Raw genomic sequence first — 20,025 nt, 5'->3', positions numbered from 1 at the left:
ATTGACTTGGCATTTGGTATCAAACTCAGTCACGTCCCTCAAACTCACCAAAAATCGCGATTAAGAGACAGGCCAAGAGTTAAGAAGAGTTCGCTGCAGTTTATGTAAAAATGCTGTATGCATGATGCATATCCAGCACCAGGCGCAGGACAAAGGGCAGCTGGGAGTGAACACGTAACAAGAAGGAAATTCTGATCTCACATTAATTGTGGATGAATTGTTGACTAAGTATGGAAACCAAAATTAATTAGGAAATATTTTTCAATATACAGCAAGGGGACGACGCATGAGTCCCTATTACAAACCAGATAAGAAAGTTACATAATATCGTCCTGCTGATAAACAAGAAGGATTCCCTTGGAATTAGACCTTGCATACATGGCTTTATTATATTGACTCTTCGAATAAAACTTATTCAGCTCGAACATCCAACAGACTATTTAATAAGATTCGACATGCACACACACTAGAGAGACCTACATATCTTTCCAAGTTCCAGTAGCCAAAGAACTATTGGGTCCAAACTTAGACTTTATGATAGCGATGACCTTCTCATCAACTCGGAAGTTCTTTGCCAAAATATAATCAGGGATTGTTGGGGTAGAATTAAAGAGGTTGGTTTGAATATTTGCAAATCCGGGAAACTGACTATTGAAAACAGCTAACAGATCCGCCTTCCCCTTTCCAACGTTCACTGCGAAGTGCACAAGTCCTCTAGGAATAATAGACAACTCTCCTGGTTTCATAACCTCTGCGTACAAAATATCATTAGTAGTTATGAACCCAAAAATGACGTACCCTTTTATGAGAAAATTAGATTCACTTGCTCGAGGGTGTACGTGAAGTGGGATAATTCCACCAGGCGCGAGGATAACTCGGCTTACCGTAAGTCCCTGGGTGTTTAACCCAGGGAAGTTTTGAACATCACCAAGTCTCACCCCTAATCCTTCGGGATTGTCTGTGCTCGGTTCATTTACCAAGCCACTATAGAAGAAATCATCTGATGTAACTTGAGACTCCGGCTTGCAAGGGTACCCGTTAATTTTAATTGTGGAGTTCAAGTCAGCAACACAGATGTCTTGGAGCGGGTCGGGATCAGCAGAATAGCATGATATAGTAAAAACTAGGATCACAGTTGAACACAGAACTAGAAAGAATGATGATGTATTTATAATGCTAGACTTAGCAGGCATGGCTTCGTTACTTTGATATTTGGTGTATTAATTAGCAGGCTCTCTGCTAGATAGAAGATTTTACGAGTTTACTATAAAAATTATGTTGTTCGTAGCGTTATATATAGGTTTAACATCTACGCCTGTCTAGCTAGTGTCTTTAAAGACGCACACGCACGGGCGATACGCTTCTAGTGCCGTCTATGGACACGTCTGTTCCATATGAACATAGTCACATAGAGAGATTGAGTAACAAGGCGGAAAATGGTAGTGGCACCATTACTATCATTTAGAAGTTAGTTGATTTTAGAGGCTGAGAAATAAAGACTTGTAGTTCTGTTATATACGGCCAATTAGCTATCCCTACCGGGGTTTTCTATGTTTAGAAAATGTAAATCTGGAATTACCTACAAAAATGTGTTAGCGGGCAACAAAGCTTTTGCTATTTATTGCTTACACAAAGTTGGTTTAAAAGACCAAAACCAACAATTTCTGGGTGAAAAAGACATGTAAGATTTGATACTGTTTAAATTGACGAAATTGTAAAAATAACCAGGATGTAAATAGTATCATCCTGCCAATTTTCAAATATTTTTTCTTATTTTTTAATTACATATGGATGCATCCAGTTTCATCCTCACTCTTTTTTAAGTTTAAGCAAGGATGAATCCAGTTTCATTCTTGCTTTTTTTTGTGCCAATTTCACCCATATTAATTTTTATTCGTCCATTAGAACCGTATTTTAAGAATATTTGGACATTTAACCCAAGTTTCGTATTGTTTATTGCGTCCGAGTTGAGTTCCGAGTCTGCAAGTTACTAAGTCGTGTGTTTTGGGTTTTGGCCAAACCCGAATCATACTATAGGAATGTATATTGGTTTGGATACGGCTATATTTTCACTCCAGCTTTTGGCATCAAACACTGTCACTCGGATTCACCAAGAATCATGGTTAAGGAACAGGTCAAGACTGAAGAATATTGCTGTTTTTAGGATGCAAGCACTAAACATAAAGGTATGGCGTTTCTGAACGTTATTCCAAAAGGACATTGCAAATGAAAAGGTGATTCCATCGGTACAGTGGACATAATCACAACAACGTACAGGGGCATGATAATTCAGCGACAATTATTTGGTCGCTCCTCAACAACCAGGATCCGTTGCGCATGTGTTGTTAACTACGGGGGTATTTCCGTAAAATGATCCTATAAATACGGATGAAAAGCTTAATTGCCACAATAGAGAACACTTGTGTATTTTTTTTTTTAATTTCAGATGTCTCGGATTTCTAACTTCTTCTACATCAGCATCCGAGAAAATAAAAGCGTCATCTACAAATTTTAAGTGATTAACAATATTTCTATCTTCCTTGACTTGAACGTCAGTGATAATACTCGATCCTAAGCTCGCTTGATCATAAAATTTAAAGTCTCACCAACTAAAAGGAAAACAAAAGAGATATTGGTTGACACTGCTTTATGCCCTTTTTACTCCTGGAGTAATCTGCATCGCTTCCAATAACTGTTAAAGTCTGCGGGCATCCAACTCAAAACCAATCGGCAATGAGTGGAGAGGCCCTTAGGATTATAAATCGCAGGATCTTAGATGCCCATACAATGTGGGACTAATAATCTCAACACGCCCCCTCACGTGTAGCCTCGTTGGGTCTAACACGTGGACAATTAAATTGGATGACGCGGAGTAAAGGCGCGGTCAATGATGACTCGTCGCAAATAGCCTGCTCTGATACCATGTTAATGTCTGCGGGCATCCAACTCAAAACCAATCGGCAATGAGTGGAGAGGCCCTTAGGATTATAAATCGCAGGATCTTAGATGCCCATACAATGTGGGACTAATAATCTCAACACGCCCCATAATAAATTATGGGTATCATAGAGACGGATCATCGATTGAGCACAAAGATCAAACACAAATAAAGAAGACAGAAATTAAAGTGGTTTGGCACTAACGCCTACGTCCACTGACAGAACCGCGTAGGGTGAATTGGATTATTGATCTCCAGAGTTTTATGATTCTGGGATACTTTACATTTACATTGTAATTCCTATTTATAGGAGTAATAGGATAAACAAGGATGAATAAACCTAGAACAAACCAACTGTATTGACTAGGTGAAACTTATCTAGAGATTTACTAGCTAACTTTGTTACCGACTTGGTCTTCTTTTGTTACCAACTTGGTCTTCTTATGTGCACATACCTTGAGTGCACGTATGACTTGCCATATATTCCAACACCCCCCCTCAAGTTGGACATGGAGAGAATTGAAATGTGCAACTTGAACAATTTCTTAACACCAAAAAGCTTGTAACACACACCGTGTATTTAAACTTCGAACACTAGACTTGAAATGGAACTTGATCTTCAAATCTTTTTATTGACTTGGTTTATTGTTACCGACTTGCCAGATATTCTCGGTACCAAAACGTCTTGATCTTCAACCAGGACACTTGAAACAAAGTGTAATCATATAGTAACTGAACAAAGTAGTCTTCAAAGTAGCAATAGTGTTTTGACTTGCCAGATATTCTCGGTACCTAAACGTCTTGATCTTCTCTTCAGTATCCTTGTATGTCATTTGGATTGGCTTGACTTGTATTTAATGGGCTCTGAAATAAGTAGGAATAACTTAAGGACCGTAAATAACTCAATTTTCTCTGGGACTTCTTGGCCGAGATTGAACGAGAAAAAGATGTCATCAGAGCCAGAAGGTGATGACTTCGGATGAAATATTGATATATTGTGTTGACATATTTTCACACAAATAAAGAAACAAAGAAGACGGGAATACACGTCATTTATCTTTGTGATGAACTGACAATAGTTGAGCGCCACTTTCGCGTTGAGAATATGACAGCATAAGGTCCATAATGCTAAACGGTGGAGCTGATTTGTATGCATAAATAGTGGGAAATGAAAGTGATGCAAATATATCGTAATATTTGTTCATTGATAAAGTTTCTCTTTTGAAAGAAAATGAAGCAATATATTCCGGATAAAGAATATATTGGTTATATTCAAAGTATACATTGAACGGATATTATTGTCGGGAAAGATATCGGTTTCCATTTTTGAGTGAATGTGATATTTGATATTGGAAAGGATAATCTTCCAAGAAGAATTAGTCATTTAAACTAATTAAATTAATTTGATTGAAAAATGAATATGCCGGATGAACAAGACATAAGCAAGAAAACGATCAGAGTTTTCTTTAACAACTGACAACAAATATAGGCTAAAATGTTGAGTTGGGTTGCTCAGAAAACAGATCCAAACATGAACAGAGATATGAGCACATGGGGATATATAGTTCCATGTGGGATTAGAGGATATATTTAAGCCGGAAAATCAACGGGATTTCGTTGAATAAAATCATCCTCTTTATTGTTGATGGCTTGAGAACAGAACGAGTATTAATTCCACCGAACATAAGGAATCATTTGTAGAGCAAAACAGGCTAATACTGAAGATTAGCTTGAAGAAAACTGATTTGAAAATAATCAGTTTGACAATGATCTTGAGAACAACAAATTAGTTTGACAGAAAATATAACAAAGATAATTGTTGTATAATGACGAAGAGAAGATTGAAGATACTCCCCGTAGAGTGTTGATCAATGATTCCTTGACATTGCAAAGAAAATCATGTTAGTGTTAAGGAACGATGATAGTAGAAAAATGATCCTGCAGTGAAGAGCAGAAATAAACAAAGATGCTTTTAACTTTGTTCCAATTGAATTTCATACAGTATAGTCCGCAATGAGTAAGCTGTACTGTGTTGATAAAAAAAATGCAGTTCAATAAATAAGCAGGATAATTACTGAACATGAAGAAAATTATTGAATGACAAATCAAAAATTTAGTAGCGGAAGCAAATCGAGCGGATCTCCCCGCTCTGATACCATAATAAATTATGGGTATCATAGAGACAGATCATCGATTGAGCACAAAGATCAAACACAAATAAAGAAGACAGAAATTAAAGTGGTTCGGCACTAACGCCTACGTCCACTGACAGAACCCCGTGGGGTGAATTGGATTATTGATCTCCAGAGTTTTATGATTCTGGGATACTTTACATTTACATTGTAATTCCTATTTATAGGAGTAATAGGATAAACAAGGATGAATAAACCTAGAACAAACCAACTGTATTGACTAGGTGAAACTTATCTAAAGATTTACTAGCTAACTTTGTTACCGACTTGGTCTTCTTTTGTTACCAACTTGGTCTTCTTATGTGCACATACCTTGAGTGCACATATGACTTGCCATATATTCCAACAATAACAAGAATAGAGAATCTAGTGAATTCAACACATCTTCTAATCCGATCCCTCTTTTTAACTCCAAAGCCCATAAGAGCGAAAATTTCATCAACAAAGTCTCAACTAACATGATCAAAGGCTCTTTCAAAATCTATTTTGCATAGAATTCCAAGCTTATCACTTCTAATTCTTGAGTCAATCCGATCATTAGCTACAAGAACACCATTAAGAATATGCCTTTTCTTAATGAAAGCAATTTGATTTGGAGAAATGATATAAGAAAGACAAAACTTGAACCTCTCAACAAGAATCTTTAAAACTATCTTGTAAGCTCCATGAATTAAGCTTATAGTCCCGAGACCTTAATTTCCTCGATAGTGTATCAATATTTTAGGAACTAAAGCAATGAATGTGTCTTTTAATCTCCGATCAAGAAAATTATGTTGCGATTCTTTTGTAACATTCAAGAAAATCCTCTTTAAGAACATCCCAACAAAGGAAATAAAAATTAATGGGAAAGCTCGTAGCAAAAAATAAATAAAAAAGCTAATGAGATAGTCATCTGGTCCCGGAGCTTTACCTTCATAAATATCTCTTTATAACCAGTTGTAGAAATTCTAAACTGATAAGTATTTATGATACTCAAAATGGTATGGAGAATGTTTGAGTACACTTCCATGACTAGCACTATAGCAAAGACGTCTGAATCCGTCTCTGCTCAAAGTGTTAGACAGTTTGGTTGCAAAAACTATTGTTTTGTATCTTCAACCAGTGCAAGCGGAGGTCTTTGGCTTTTATGGAAGGAAGAGGTTGACACTGAAGTTCCATCTAAATATCCCAACATGATTCATGCGCTGGCTCATGGTGATGGTCCAAGACAATCTTGGCATTTATTCTGTATATACGTCCCTCCTATTTCACATCAAAAAGCTAGGTTCTGGTCTTGTTTAACAAATTATGTGCAAAACTTTCAAGGATGCAAGTCCTTCATTGGAGATTTTAATGCTATACTATCTGGTGAAGAGAAAAATGGAGGTCTACCAGTCCTTAACTCAAATATTTCTTACTTCCATAAGTTTATTCAGCAAAATCATCTCCTGGATCTAGGGTTCTTGGGTCCTGCTTACATATGGAGTCACTAGTGAAGAATAGAATTTTAACCACTTCTTGGGCTTTGAAAAAACAACTTCCTCCATCCACGGTAATTATGAAACATGTGTTTTGGGCATACCAAAAACTTTCTAGGCATACTCCACTATTTCAAAAGGGGTTGTTACATAACAAAATGAGAAAGCCCCTTAACCAAATTTTTTATAATGACAAATCTGCCCTTTATGTATTAGTGTTAATAATCTGGATTAGTGATTAAAATATTTGTTTAGTGATTAAGATAATTTTTAAAATTAAGGTTTATATGTGTAGATGAAAAATTTTGGGGGAAAAAAATTTTTATTGAGAAGGAGTGAAGGAGAAGGAGAAAGAGAAAGTGAGAAGTTTGATTTGTTGATTCAATGGAGGATGAGGAGGGTCATTATTCATCTAAAAAACCTAGGAAAATACACATCAACTACAACAATGATTCACAGATGAGTAATTGAGAAAAAATTAGAAGTTGTTGTGATTATAGAACGAAGTTCGGCTGATTAGCGAGATGAATTATGAGCCGAACTGTTCATTGTTCTTCTTCTGAATGTGCTTATGAACGGTTAGTCTGATAACAATATTGACTTATAAGCCGAACTGTTCATAAAAACTTTCAAAACGAAGAACAATGAAAAGTTCGGATGATAACGGAGATAAATTATCAGCCGAACCATATATTTTTCCAAGTTTGGCTCATATTCGAACAATCATATGAGCCGAACATGTTTCTAATTTTACAAAAAACACTTAGATTTATACACATTTAGGGGTCCGACTACCAAGTTTCAAATTCAACCCATTAAAATCAAGTACATTTTATCTTCATCTTCATGAGAATGAAAATATGAAGATAACGCAAAAAGAATGAGGTCATTCCGTCATCAGATGAAGAATTTTTGGTCAAAACAAGATCGAAAGAATTGAGTCTACAGAGGGAAATTCGGCTGTCAACTCATCAACACGACTCAGCCGAACCTAAAGCCTAAAAATCAATATTTTCGAAGTGTTTAAGGGTATATAGGTCATTGCATACCCATTAGACACCCCTTATAAACACACCCTAGTTAGGAAAATAAAGTTATATGCCTAGAAATTTTTTGGTATGCCTAAAAACATCCTTCCTAATTATATGGTCCGTGAAACCGAGTGCTTTTTAAAATAACGGAAAATGGGTCATTTGTCCAAATATTTTTAAATCACGGTTCAAATGGACGAGTAAAAAATAGTTTGGGTGAAATGGCCAAAAACAAAATAGTAAGGATGAAACTGAGTACATCCTGTGTAAATTAAAAATAAGAAAAAATATTTGAAAATTGGCACGATGAAACTGGTTACATCCTGCCTATTTTTATATTTTTGTCCATTTAAACAGTATCAAAATCTAATTGTCCATTTCACCCAGGAATTGTTGATTTTGGTCTTTTTAACCAATTTTGTGTTAAAATAAAAAGAAAACTTGTTTCAGAAACAGTCGTTGTATAAGTGGGTATTTTCGTAAAATTCCAGTGTTTCCTATGGAATCGTAAACCACTGTCGGAGTCCGAATGTATATTAGAAGAAAATTATAAAAGGGACCCATATCTTCGTCGCTCACTCCTCCACCATAGCTACTGCCATCTTCTTCTTCTTATCCATTCACTCACAACTTCTCTTTCCACCTTTCAGAAAAACCCAAAATTCCCTTAGTTAAAATCCACTTCATCTCTTCATCCTTCACTTTCACCAGAAATTTCTTGACATCATCAGATCTGTAAAGAGAATAGACAAACCGTAGCCATCAACTAAAACCAAGTAAATCAAATCAATCAGTCTCTATCCTCGCCTCTCTCTCAATGTCTCTTATAATCTCTCTAATTAAACAACAAAAATGCACCGAAGAAGTAGCAGGAAAAATAAATAGAGGATATTGATCAAGACGGAGAAATCGTCAACGGATTATTTTACAGTCTTCTGGTTAAGGTTCCTTTCTTCTTTCAGTTTTTCTTACAATCCTTGAAGAGTTCTGAGATATCCATTTTTACTTCATTTTAGGGTTTTCAGAAAGAAAATAAGGTGACCACAAGTATGGAGATCTTGTGAAATAGTGAAAACGGTTAGATTAACTATCAATCTTTTATTTAGATTTGAACTATAAACATTGAATTTCTATTTAAGCTTCTAGAACTTGTTATCTTGGTTATATTTAATTTGACAATCTCGATTAATTTTATTTCAACTGAAATTAACAATATTGAGTTTGTTATGTATGTTTATAAAATTTATGGTGCGAATATCCTAATAAGTTCTGGAATTTTTACATAGTCTTCGAGAGTGACTCTCACTGTAACAAATTGTAAGCTTTTCTATTCAAGGTAATTGTTGATAAATTTTGTAGAATTTGAAATTTGTTGCCTGTGTAAGGGTGTTTGTCTTATATAAATCATATAAGCATCAAGGTTAGTGTTTTATTTTTATTATATTATGTGATGTGTAGGATCGGAGGCCAGAGGAAAGGTATTTCGCAGCCCCATCAACTGTAGTTGAATTTTTTGTGGTAATCGCAGGAAGCAACGAAAAACTTAAGGTGTATCAAACAAAGTCTTACAATCTCAGAAGGTAAGGATCTGATGAATGATGATAGGTTGAACAAACTTTACATTACTTCCTTGATTCTATTTATTGTCATGTTTTATTTATAGAAAACGAAAGTTTTACAAAGTGAGCAGGTGAGGATTTGATGAATGATGAGAAATTGAACAAGTTTCACATCCAGGTGAGGATTTGTTGTTGTGTTTATTTTATAGGAAAAGATTGTTTCACCTCCATGGGTTGCACTTGTTGTTTTTCTTGCGCATTTCGATTCATGAATAATATTTTCCCCTCATCTTGATTTACTATTTTACTTAACTTTAGAAAGGTATATATTTATCTAATCCATGTATGTATGATGTGTTGACCTATATGGTGCAACAAGTACTTGGGTAATAGTTGTTCAATTTGTGCTTTAACACATGTTTAGACTCATATTGTGGCATACATAATACATGAGCCTATGGTATGATTTTCAGTTGAGTATCTTTCTGAAATTTGTTTATGGCTTGAATCTTTTCAGTTAATTATCATAGAGAACAACTTCATAAGACGAAGATTTCAGTCCCTAACGTGATCAAATGAAACAACCTTGCAGTTTGTCATCTTTACTAAATCATGACTTATAACTTTGTTTTACTTTTTGTCTGTATTATTTTTGAATGTTCTAGATCCAAACTAACTACCGTTGTTTATTTGCAATAAGTTACAAGGAAAAATGAAGTTTCTGGTAATGATGATTGTCCAGTGAAAATCAAATTGGTTGCACTTCATAAACTTGAGAATGTTAAAGTTCAAAGTTTGAATACTAAATTAATGGAGATTGTTGGTAAGATCTGCAATCTTGTCCCTTTAATTCTAGTTGATTCTCTCTACTACATACGTCATCTTAGATTGTCCTTGTGTACAATCTACTATGTGGTGAGCCTAGTTTCCTTGATAGAGCTATATATTTTAATGCTTTATGCAATCACTAACAAAACAAACCATACATGTAGCATTTTAAGATATGTAAAAATGTTGATGATGCTTGTTATTCTTTCTTTAAAGCATCACTTGGACAATTGCTACTGTGAATCTTCCCTTAATGTATAACAATTATAATAATGCTTTAAATGCTTGTTTGATCAATGTTTAATGGGAATAGTAGGGATGGTGTTCCGGGTCTAAGAGAAGAACTAAACAAGTTGACGAACCCTTCATCCATGCTTCTCAAGCTGCATAAGTCTTTTATTGCGCTGATGAGACTAGACAGCATTGACATCTTGTATTAGAATCTACCAAGATATCCGGCCTAAAGGTGAATGCTTATGGAAATCCATATGTGTTTATTGCATCCACGGATCAAGCTCCACTAAATCAACATCTCTAGTTGAGGACGAGTATTGGGATGGAGATCAGGTAATAACTCTCGATTGAATGCTTGAATTTTTCTTGTTTTTATCTTATCCATGTACATTAAGAGATGAACACATGGTCTCCGCTCCACGTTATCAGGAAATAATCAAGGATTTCAGAACTGTCGTCGAGGTATATATCTTCATTACAAGTTATCAAACACAAATATTAGCAGATTAAAACTGCATTCTTCTCTGTTTTTTTTTTTTTTTTTTGCTTAATCATTAATTTTATTACTCAAAAAATCTCAAATTACAATTAAAAGCCAAGCTATCAAGGCCTAACTGAACTCAAATGCCTAATATTATCACTAAGGCATTACACGGAATTAAAATCTATAGTACATATCTTCTTCTTCATTCTCCAATTTCCCCAAGAACTGTGATTTTTCTTCATAGTAGATAACTACCCCTCTATCCAGTAATACTTAGGTATTTATCCACTGAAATCAGGCCATAGAATCGCTACATATGATTTCTTTAAGGACAAGTTTAATTCCAGATATTCAGGATGGAGACAACACTTCACCAATCATGCAGGAAGAATTGTACTTTGTAAATTAACTCTCACTGCCGTTCCTGTTTACTTCATGGGTATCTGTCTATTTCCGAAAGGAGTAACTAATCATATTGACAAGGTGATAAGGAATTTTTGGTGGGGTAATTCTTCTGATTAAAGAAAGATGCACTTTTTTAAATGGGAAAAGCCTGGCATGTTATAAGAATATGGAGGGCTAGGAATTCGTAAAGCTGAAATGATCAACAAGTCTTTAATATGCAAGTTAGTATGAAAATTCTTAGAGGATAAGGATGCAATGTGGGTTCAACTTAATTCAGCTAAGCATCTGAAAGATTCAAGTTTCAGGTCCGCAGTTCCAAATCCAAAAATCTCGGCTGTGTGGAATAGTATGCTAGAAGTTAGCTCAGCTCTGAAAAATAGAATATTCTGGCAAACATTTAATGGTAGGAAAGTTAAGATTTGGGAAGATCCGGGGCTACCCAATAAAATAGATCATCTTATCCCGAAGCCCTTTATAGACACATCAGATATCAATAGAGTTTCATATCTATATTTAATGGTTAGGAAACCTGTATTTTCCGAACCCGTAATACAAGACTCACGGTTGAAAAATGATTGGACTCCAAGTCGTTATATCGTTTTTGAAACTGTTTTTTTTTTTACTTGAATTAACCGAGTCGATTTTTAAGTCAACCAAAAACAAAAACAAATGGTGGTTTTCATCTCTAGGCGGTGGAGAAGATAAAGAAAAAGAGTGGAAGAAAAATAACAGATTTTCGTTTTTTACCTCATCTTCATCACGATGCCATGGAGAATCACGATACGGTGGAAAAGAAAAAGAAGAGAGAAGAATATAAAAGATTTAAGTTTTTTTAATTATCATCATTTTCATTAAAAGAAGAAGGAAATATTGATTCTTAAAGTAATTTATTCATAAAATGAGGATAAATTTGATTTTTCATATGAATTAAATCCCTTCATATCCAAAGACCGAATCTATTCATGTATCAAACTCTTACTGAAATATGGACCTTTTTCCTCTCAAGGATAAAGATGCATTTTTTTTATTATTATTATTATTCATTTTTGTTTACTTAGTTGGGATAAAGGGGTATTACGATACCATTGTTTTCGAAAGAGAAAGTCATCATGAAAATCAAAGAGGTTTGTTCTTCTTTCTATTTCCCTTTTTTTCCCCCTCAAGGAAAGCGGATGAAGAACCTTCATTGTCCCCATGAATGCTTATACTACGGTAATGTCCGGTGTGTCACCCAGCGGGTGTGATCTCACCTCCTGGTTCAATCCAGATTGATTTGATAAGGTGGCTATCACTGTTGGTTTTAATAACTAAATGCTACCTAGCAATTATTATCGTGACCCACGAACTCTCTAAAAGATTGAAAAACCCGTTCACTCTCTTGGGTAACGCCTCCCTATTTAACGCCTCAATAAAACCCCTGTTTGTTGTAATCAGTAAAGATCACATCCCAGAGTCGATTCAATCCTTCTATCTTCTAGAAAAGATTCAATCTTCTATGTCCATTATCCAGTTTTCAATCACCTATCACAGTCGATCGAAATTCCCCTGCAAAGAATTTCACAAATTCTGAAATCTGTAACGGTTCTAGGTTTTCCCTAATAATTAGATTTCCACTCGGATTGATTTATTAGTGAAATTATACCAACAAAAAAAGGCACGCCATGGATATAATTACCTGCTGCCTCTATAAATTGTCTCCGAAAATCATAGGGATGCATCAATCTCACCGGTTCAACATGTGAGTTTTTCCTACTCTCTTCCTTCCATTTACAGTTTCTATCAAAGTTGATGAACAAAAACAAATTTTTCTTTTTTCATTAGAGCATCTACTTATCTTTCCAAGGTTAGTACAAAAATATTGTAATGTTTTTCGATATCTTGATTAGTATTGTGATTCTTTCCAAACTTGGTGATGGTGATGGGAGTTATTGACAATGTGCTATGGATTCAATTAGCACCAGTAGTATACAACTCTCACTTGCTTCTTCTTTTTAATTGAAAATTCAAAAAAAAAAAAAAGAAGAAGGAATTTGATTTGTCGTTGGGTCTCACTCAGTTATGGTTCCTAGGTTCACATTCACAGTGTTAATTCTCAATTTATAGTATTTCGTGTTCATGGGATTTTGTTTGGAATCGATAAAGCAGCTCAATTTAAATTTATTATCGTCCAATTGTATTTTAATGCATTTAGGTGCTAATATACAGTTAAACTGTTTTGATGAATCATCATTGTTGAATTGTAGTATGATATTTGGTTTTAATGCCTGTGGCTTCCCAGACAAAGGGAGAAATGGCATCACAGGTTACCTGCAATATTAAGAAGGTTGGACCCTCATCCACATAGGACACACTCAAGACCTTACGATCATTTGACGAAGGAGCATCGTTACCGTCCGTGTTACTCTCAAATGGGAAGAGTTGGACTTCATGTCGACTAAAGACGTTACCGTATAATTGTTGTTGACGATCAGGTAACAATCCATACTAAATAGGCACCTAAATTTAATACATCAATTAAAAATTGGGATTTGCTAACACGTTCATTGGTACATGGGGAAGAGTTACATGCCGTCATCCCAAAAATACTTATTTGGAAGTTTGATAAGTTTATTCGGGAGGGGGTTCTGTACTCTATGCATAAACTACACTTCACAACTGCTAAACCGAAGTTCCGTCCTGCGCACAATGAGAAGCAGTCCTTCTTCCGGAGCACCATCTCCATCACTGCTTTGGATGCCTATTCCGTGCCCATTATTCCGCAGAGAAGACATAGAATTGAACCTCCAAAACATACATCTTACAGGTAAATCGAAAACGAATACTACCTATGTGTTGATTCTCATTTTAAAGCCCATATTTTAACCTAATCACCGTATTAGAAGTTCTGCACAGCATGATCACACAACATGATTAGCATTATCAATTAATTAAACCACCAGTAACATGACAACTTTATAAATGCCTCCAACAATCTTCTTCCAAATCAAAGGACAACGTGACATTATTTGTATAGGGTCTACTGTATTTTACGTAGCACAAATTTTTTTTCCACTTTTGTGATACATGCATTTGTGGTTTTCTGACCTTTGCAACCTTTTTGATGCAGATGTGGTTGGTTTCTTAAAAGGAGTCACCAACATCCAGGTGCTTCAAAGGTCCGGTGGGGAATCAAGCCGAATGCGCGAGATCACAATTGAAAAGCTCAGGTGAACGGACTTTGACTTTACGAATAATGAATACTTTACTGCCAGTGCATAATAAAGTTCTTTTTTCCTGCCACGGGCACAACTATGAAAATTGCTCTATGGGGTTCTGCAGCCAACCAAGTAGGGAATGACCCAATTGATTGCGACTCCATCCCACGTCCTGTGTTGGTTGCCGTGTGCTCCAATTTTGTCAAGTACTACCAAGGTGGATACGTTATGGGAGTTCAATCCACCTAAACAATCCTAATAAATCTAAGTTCCATGTTATAATAAAATAGGCTCCGAAATGGTTTCTTGGTTTGAGTGAAAAACAAAACTAACAAATTCTTCCTGCGGTGGTGCTTAATTTTGGAGGTCAGGGCGTCGGAGGAGGATAATATTCACATTTTATAAAGTGCAAATAATGATCCATTGTTTTCCCACTGAACTGCCTTTTTGGTACTTTAATTGTACTTCCATTCTTCCCCAGTACAACAACTTCAAGGCATCAAAATTTAATACTTATGTCTTCACCATGCAACAAATGATGAAGTAAGCCTTTCACCTAATAATTCCTAGCACTTATTATGTCCAGGTCATATGCATTATGGATCCCATTTTGAATTGTTTTCTCTTCCAATTACTTATTCGTAGCAGTAGACTTCCATACATAATCTGCAAAGCTATCTGATCGATGACTAGAAAACAAAGGCAAGCATTGATGAGTTTGTAATTAGCTTCGAAAGGAATTTATTCCGTGAAAGTATGGAATCAATTAGTGGAAACCCACGGATGTTTAATCTTTGTTAGATGTCAATGGTGTACCAAACGAACCATCTTCTTATTTCCTCTGGCTTTGTCAGTAAGTGCCTCTGTGTTACAATATGCTGCTAGGATTGCTCCCTTGTGCATCTTTGAATAATGCCCTTATTGGAGGGGAAAGCTATGATGAGGATATAGGTCCTTTTTAATCTAATGATGTTTGTGATTGTTTCTAACTGCAGCCCACACACAACAACTCAGATTACTCGCAGCCGGCCTATACAAGGTATCACCATCAATCACTCAAGACAACTTTAAAAGTTTTCATCCTCCGGACGAATACAAATCATACTGCCTCGCACTTTGAGTTACACAGTATCGAGACGAGTTGGATTTGTCTACCAATGATGTCACTAGCATCGATGTATTTCATTGATGAACAGGTATGTAAAGAACTGAGGACTCCCATACATACTGCCCTTATGCAACAATTTATAATCAGTTCAACATTTCGATGCTCACCATAATTTTCCTTAAACAGGAGGAGAATTGCATGCGGTTAATCCCAAAAGTCTTCTTTGGGAATTTGACAAGCTCAGCCGTGAAGGCAGCCTTAATATTATTGAGAATTTGCGTTTGACCATTGCTAAACCCAAGGTTCGTCCCTTAAAAAGTGAACGATGTTTTTTTTTTATATGGAACACTTCAGTGACTGCTCTTTATGCTTACTTCGTGTCCATTCCTATAATTAAACCCAGAACATGAGACTCGGAAGCACCGACCCTGAAAATGTACAATTTGCAGAATTCCTAGTGGAGGTAACACAGTAAATACATTAATGTAGTACTGAACAAGGCTAAATTATTTATTATTTGTGAAACTAAAGATACAACTGAAGTTACTCTTATTTGTGAACCAGGTGGGACACAACCCAAAGGAAAACGTGGAATTGCCATCTTCCCTTCATAGATGCGTGGATCTAAACCATCTGATATCTGAAATATATCCGGGAATACGAGAACACAAAATACCGTCCGCGCAGTATCTGACGGAGAGAACCATTCGGTCGACTAGAAATGAGGACGTGGCAAAAGTAAACGAGAGGATTTTACAGATGTACCGGGGAAAGGAGTACACGTATCTGGAGGCAGACAAGGTGGCAGAGACTAAAGTGAAGGGAGCGGTTGGTTTCTCTGGGTGTCCAACTGAATCACTGAATACGTTAAATCAATCCTTCCTGCCACCCTTTAAGTTGGAACTCAAAGTTGGTTGTCCAATTATGATGCCAAGGAATATAGCTCCGAAAGATGGCCCTTGTAACGGAACAAGATTTTTTTTATGATGGGTTTGGATGCAGAATTTTAAAGGTGGCATTTATGGGTCCATGGAATTTGGTGGAATTATGTTTTTTTCGGCATGTTTGGTTTCCAAATCCCTGGAATCACTTTCCAATAGAAATCAGTTTTCCAGCAAATCCTCCATATGGAATTCGACCCCTCCCCCTAAGATTTGCTGCGAAACTTATCAAGGAAACTGTGGACCTACTTCTTTTAACTTTAAATCTCATATATATATATATAGTTTTTAAGATGGAAAAAACCAAACAGTATATGGCTTTTAAAGCAAGATAATTTTATGAATCCTATGAATTTTAAATGAGTTACCAAATACACAAGAAATTTACATGAATCCCAGAATTTATAATCCAACGGAATTATGAATCCTGAAACACGTGAATTCTGCAAACAAACCCACCATTGGGGATTATTATTGAAATAAATCCCGTGAAGTTTTAAATTGAATCAAGTTAAAGAAGAAATTACTATTTGAAACAAAGTTATCTCTCAGGGGATAACATAAAGCACCACAGAATGCAACTGCGTGAAATATCCCGTTTTGGTACGGCACGGGTCATAATTGTGTGTTCGTATTTGTATTTGTTCTGAACGCAAAAATGCAAATATACACATAAAGAGATTGAGAGACAAGGCAGAGACTGGCACCTTTGCGTTCATTGAGTAGTTGGTTGAGCTAGTGGCCGAGGAAAGAACCTATTTATAGTCGATTAAGCATGCCTTGTAGCTTCTTGGATTTTCTAGTTTCATAGTTTATGTCTCAAACTACCTTATTAGCTCTTTAAACATGTTACTGAGTTAGTAGTTAGTAACACATCTGAGTTGGCCAATCCTGGTGCCTGTGGCATTCCGAATATGGCTAAATGTTTAACGCCGCTTTTGGCATCAAAGTCGGTCATTTGGGCTGGCTTAGAATTGTTCATCTCTTCCGCTTATGGATCACCGGCTAATGCCATTTACTTAAGCAACTAACGTTTCCATCTTTGGGCATTATGCTTGCATCTTGCGTGAGCTCATGGCCCCAAGAGACACGTCACCAACTTGTGACTGAGGTACTCTCGAGTCTCTACTTTCTTTTTGCAGCTTGCGTGTGCTCATGGCTTCAAGAGACGCATCACCAACTTCTGACTGAGTTACTCTCTATAGTCTCTAGTATTACTACCCTTTTAATTGTCACGATATTGATTTTACGCTGCTCTCTAGTATCTAGACTGTAAAATATCATACTGTCCTTTTGTAGTAGTCATGCCTTTAAGCATCACCGACCTGTGAACTAAGTATTTAAGTGCATGAGTTAAGTAACCTCCAAAATCGTCTTACAAGGTTGCCTAAGGATTACTCTCAACGTTCCCCCTTATACATAGTTTCTTTGGGTCTAACATGAGGACTTTAAATCAGGTAATATGACGCGTCAAAAATTCTGAACACTCGTAACAAGAGGGAAATTCTGATCTTAGATTAATTGTTCGTAAGAGCATAATGCGACAGTGTACCGAGAGTTTACTAGATAAATTCATGGAAAACAAAACTAATTAGGAAATATTATTCATAAATTGTTCATAAGAGGATAATGCGACAGTGTAGCGAGAGTTTACTAGATAAATTTATGGAAAACAAAACTAATTAAGAAATATTGTTCATACATAAAGCAAGGGGACGATGCATGAGTCCCTGATTACAAACCAGATAAACAAGTTACGTAACATAGTCCTGCTGATAGACAGGAAGGATTCACTTAGAGAAGTTGATTATCTCCCGCCATTTGTCATTAGGATCAGACCTAGCATTCCTGACTTTATTATATCGACTATTGGAATTAAACTTACTTGAACATTTGACGGAAAACAAGATTTGAAAGGCGCACACACTGAAGAGACCTATATATCTTTCAAAGTTCCAGTAGCCAAAGAACTATTGGGACCAAACTTAGACTTTATGATAGCGATAATCTTCTCATCAACTCGGAAGTTCTTAGCCAAAATATAATCAGGAATTGTTGGGGTAGAATTAAAGGAGTTAAGAGCAATATCTCCAAATCCTGGCAGTTGACTATTGAAAACAGCTAACAGATCAGCCTTCCCTTTTCCAACGTTCACTGCAAAGTGCACAAGTCCTCTAGGAATAATAGACAACTCTCTTGGTTTCATAACCTTTGCGTACAAAATATCGTCAGTAGTTATGAACCCAAAAAGGACTAACCCTTTTATGACAAAATTAGATTCACTTGCTCGAGGGTGGACGTGAAGTGGAATAATTCCACCAGGTGCGAGGTCGATTCGGTTTACCGTAAGTCCCTGGGTGTTTAACCCAGGGAAGTATTTAACGTCACCAGGTCTCCTTCCAAACCCTTCGGGATTATCCGTGTCCGATTCTTCCACCAAGCCACTGTAGAAGAAATCATCTGATGTAACTTGAGACTCCGGCTTGCAAGGATACCCATTAATTTTGATTGTGGAGTTCAAGTCCGCAACACAAATATCTTGAAGCGGGTCGGGATCAGCAGCAAAGCATGACAAAGTGAAAAACAGGATCACGGTTAAACACAAAACTAGGAACAATGATGATGTTTTAATACCAAACTTAGCAGCCATGGCTTTGTTTCTATGAGATTTGGTGTAATGATTATGAGTTTACTCTAAAAATTATGTTGCTTATGGCATTATTTATATAGATTTAGGATCTGCCCCTTTCTAGCTAGTGTCTGTAATGACATACGTGGCAATTCACCTAGTGCACCTGTCATGTGTTTGGTTGATTTTAGAGGTTGATGAGTAAACGTCCAGCTTTGTAGTGTTTCTATTTACAGATGATTAGCCATCCCTACTAGGTTTTCTATGTTTACAATATCTATACACCAAATTATCTTTTTAGCCCCATGAGTCGCTGTGCAAAACCCTAAAAAGAGAATAGACGTATGCATCACCAACTTGTGATGGACCACTGATCATCAGGTACTCTTAACTATCGGTAGATAATCATGATTCGACGCCTCACCTAAGTTGAGATGAACTAATAATCTCAACTGCTGCTTAAATTTGGAAGATGCTCAGATGCATACAGGTCTGTATACTTGTGGTGCATTGGCGTGCGAGAAAAAGGTTTTTCTTTTTGTACCATGTCTTTGAGTCTCAACTCTCTACCTTAAATTTCAAGAACATTGGCATTTTTGAGAGGGTCAAAAAAAGCTCAAAAAGAGTGGTGTTTTCTATGGATGCATAGGTACCCCCATGGGCCAATCAAATTAGCCAAGAGAGGAGTGATCAGTGATATTGGCCCACTGTCAAAATTAGAAAAATGGTTTGACGCATCTCCAACTTATAGACTAAGCTGCAGTGCTACTGCTTAAATTTGGAAAATGATAAAATGCATGCATATGATTTGGCTTTGCTTTAAGAAAAAAAATCCCCAGATTTTTTTTCTTTTTATGTCATCTCTCTAAGTGACTCGCCAGAATTCGTATTTCTACCTCAATTTTGGTTTTTATTTTTATTCTTTTTCTTAAATTTTGGGTTGGGAAGAAGTTTTATATAGGAATGTGGTGGTGGAGACTAAAAAACCTGAATCAAGATGCATTATCATATGTCCTCAGTCCTCT

At 36.2% G+C, this 20,025-nt stretch overlaps 2 protein-coding genes and 2 long non-coding RNA genes across 5 annotated transcripts; 2 read left to right on the top strand and 2 right to left on the bottom strand.

Annotated features, from left to right (window-relative positions):
• Positions 1 to 476: 476 nt before the first annotated feature.
• On the bottom strand, positions 477 to 1,193 carry LOC113337078 (germin-like protein subfamily T member 2). The gene has a single exon (XM_026582767.1). The coding sequence runs from the start codon at positions 1,191 to 1,193 to the stop codon at positions 477 to 479; it is 717 nt and encodes a 238-aa protein (XP_026438552.1).
• A 7,891-nt stretch (positions 1,194 to 9,084) lies between these two features.
• Positions 9,085 to 10,201, top strand: LOC113337149. The gene is made up of 3 exons (XR_003354122.1): positions 9,085 to 9,198; positions 9,282 to 9,355; positions 9,695 to 10,201. It is a non-coding gene; the product is annotated as an uncharacterized LOC113337149 (long non-coding RNA).
• Positions 10,202 to 13,694: 3,493 nt separating this feature from the next.
• LOC113337124 lies at positions 13,695 to 16,569 on the top strand. 2 transcript variants are annotated; one of them, XR_003354105.1, is made up of 6 exons: positions 13,695 to 13,931; positions 14,235 to 14,334; positions 15,318 to 15,518; positions 15,617 to 15,732; positions 15,834 to 15,893; positions 15,995 to 16,569. It is a non-coding gene; the product is annotated as an uncharacterized LOC113337124 (long non-coding RNA). The 2 variants fall into 2 exon arrangements; XR_003354106.1 differs by lacking the exons at positions 13,695 to 13,931; positions 14,235 to 14,334 and adding an exon at positions 15,064 to 15,175.
• A 1,738-nt stretch (positions 16,570 to 18,307) lies between these two features.
• Positions 18,308 to 19,021, bottom strand: LOC113337077 (germin-like protein subfamily T member 2). The gene has a single exon (XM_026582766.1). The coding sequence runs from the start codon at positions 19,019 to 19,021 to the stop codon at positions 18,308 to 18,310; it is 714 nt and encodes a 237-aa protein (XP_026438551.1).
• Between the last annotated feature and the right edge of the window lie 1,004 nt (positions 19,022 to 20,025).

Source organism: Papaver somniferum, unplaced genomic scaffold (assembly GCF_003573695.1).
Source record: "Papaver somniferum cultivar HN1 unplaced genomic scaffold, ASM357369v1 unplaced-scaffold_158, whole genome shotgun sequence".
Classification (NCBI taxonomy): Eukaryota; Viridiplantae; Streptophyta; class Magnoliopsida; order Ranunculales; family Papaveraceae; genus Papaver; species Papaver somniferum.
This window is presented reverse-complemented; position numbering and strand designations above follow the sequence as displayed.

Bases quoted from the DNA above. Each gene is read 5' to 3' on its own strand.
- LOC113337078 (XM_026582767.1), bottom strand. From the start codon at position 1,193: ATGCCTGCTAAGTCTAGCATTATAAATACATCATCATTCTTTCTAGTT.
- LOC113337077 (XM_026582766.1), bottom strand. From the start codon at position 19,021: ATGGCTGCTAAGTTTGGTATTAAAACATCATCATTGTTCCTAGTTTTG.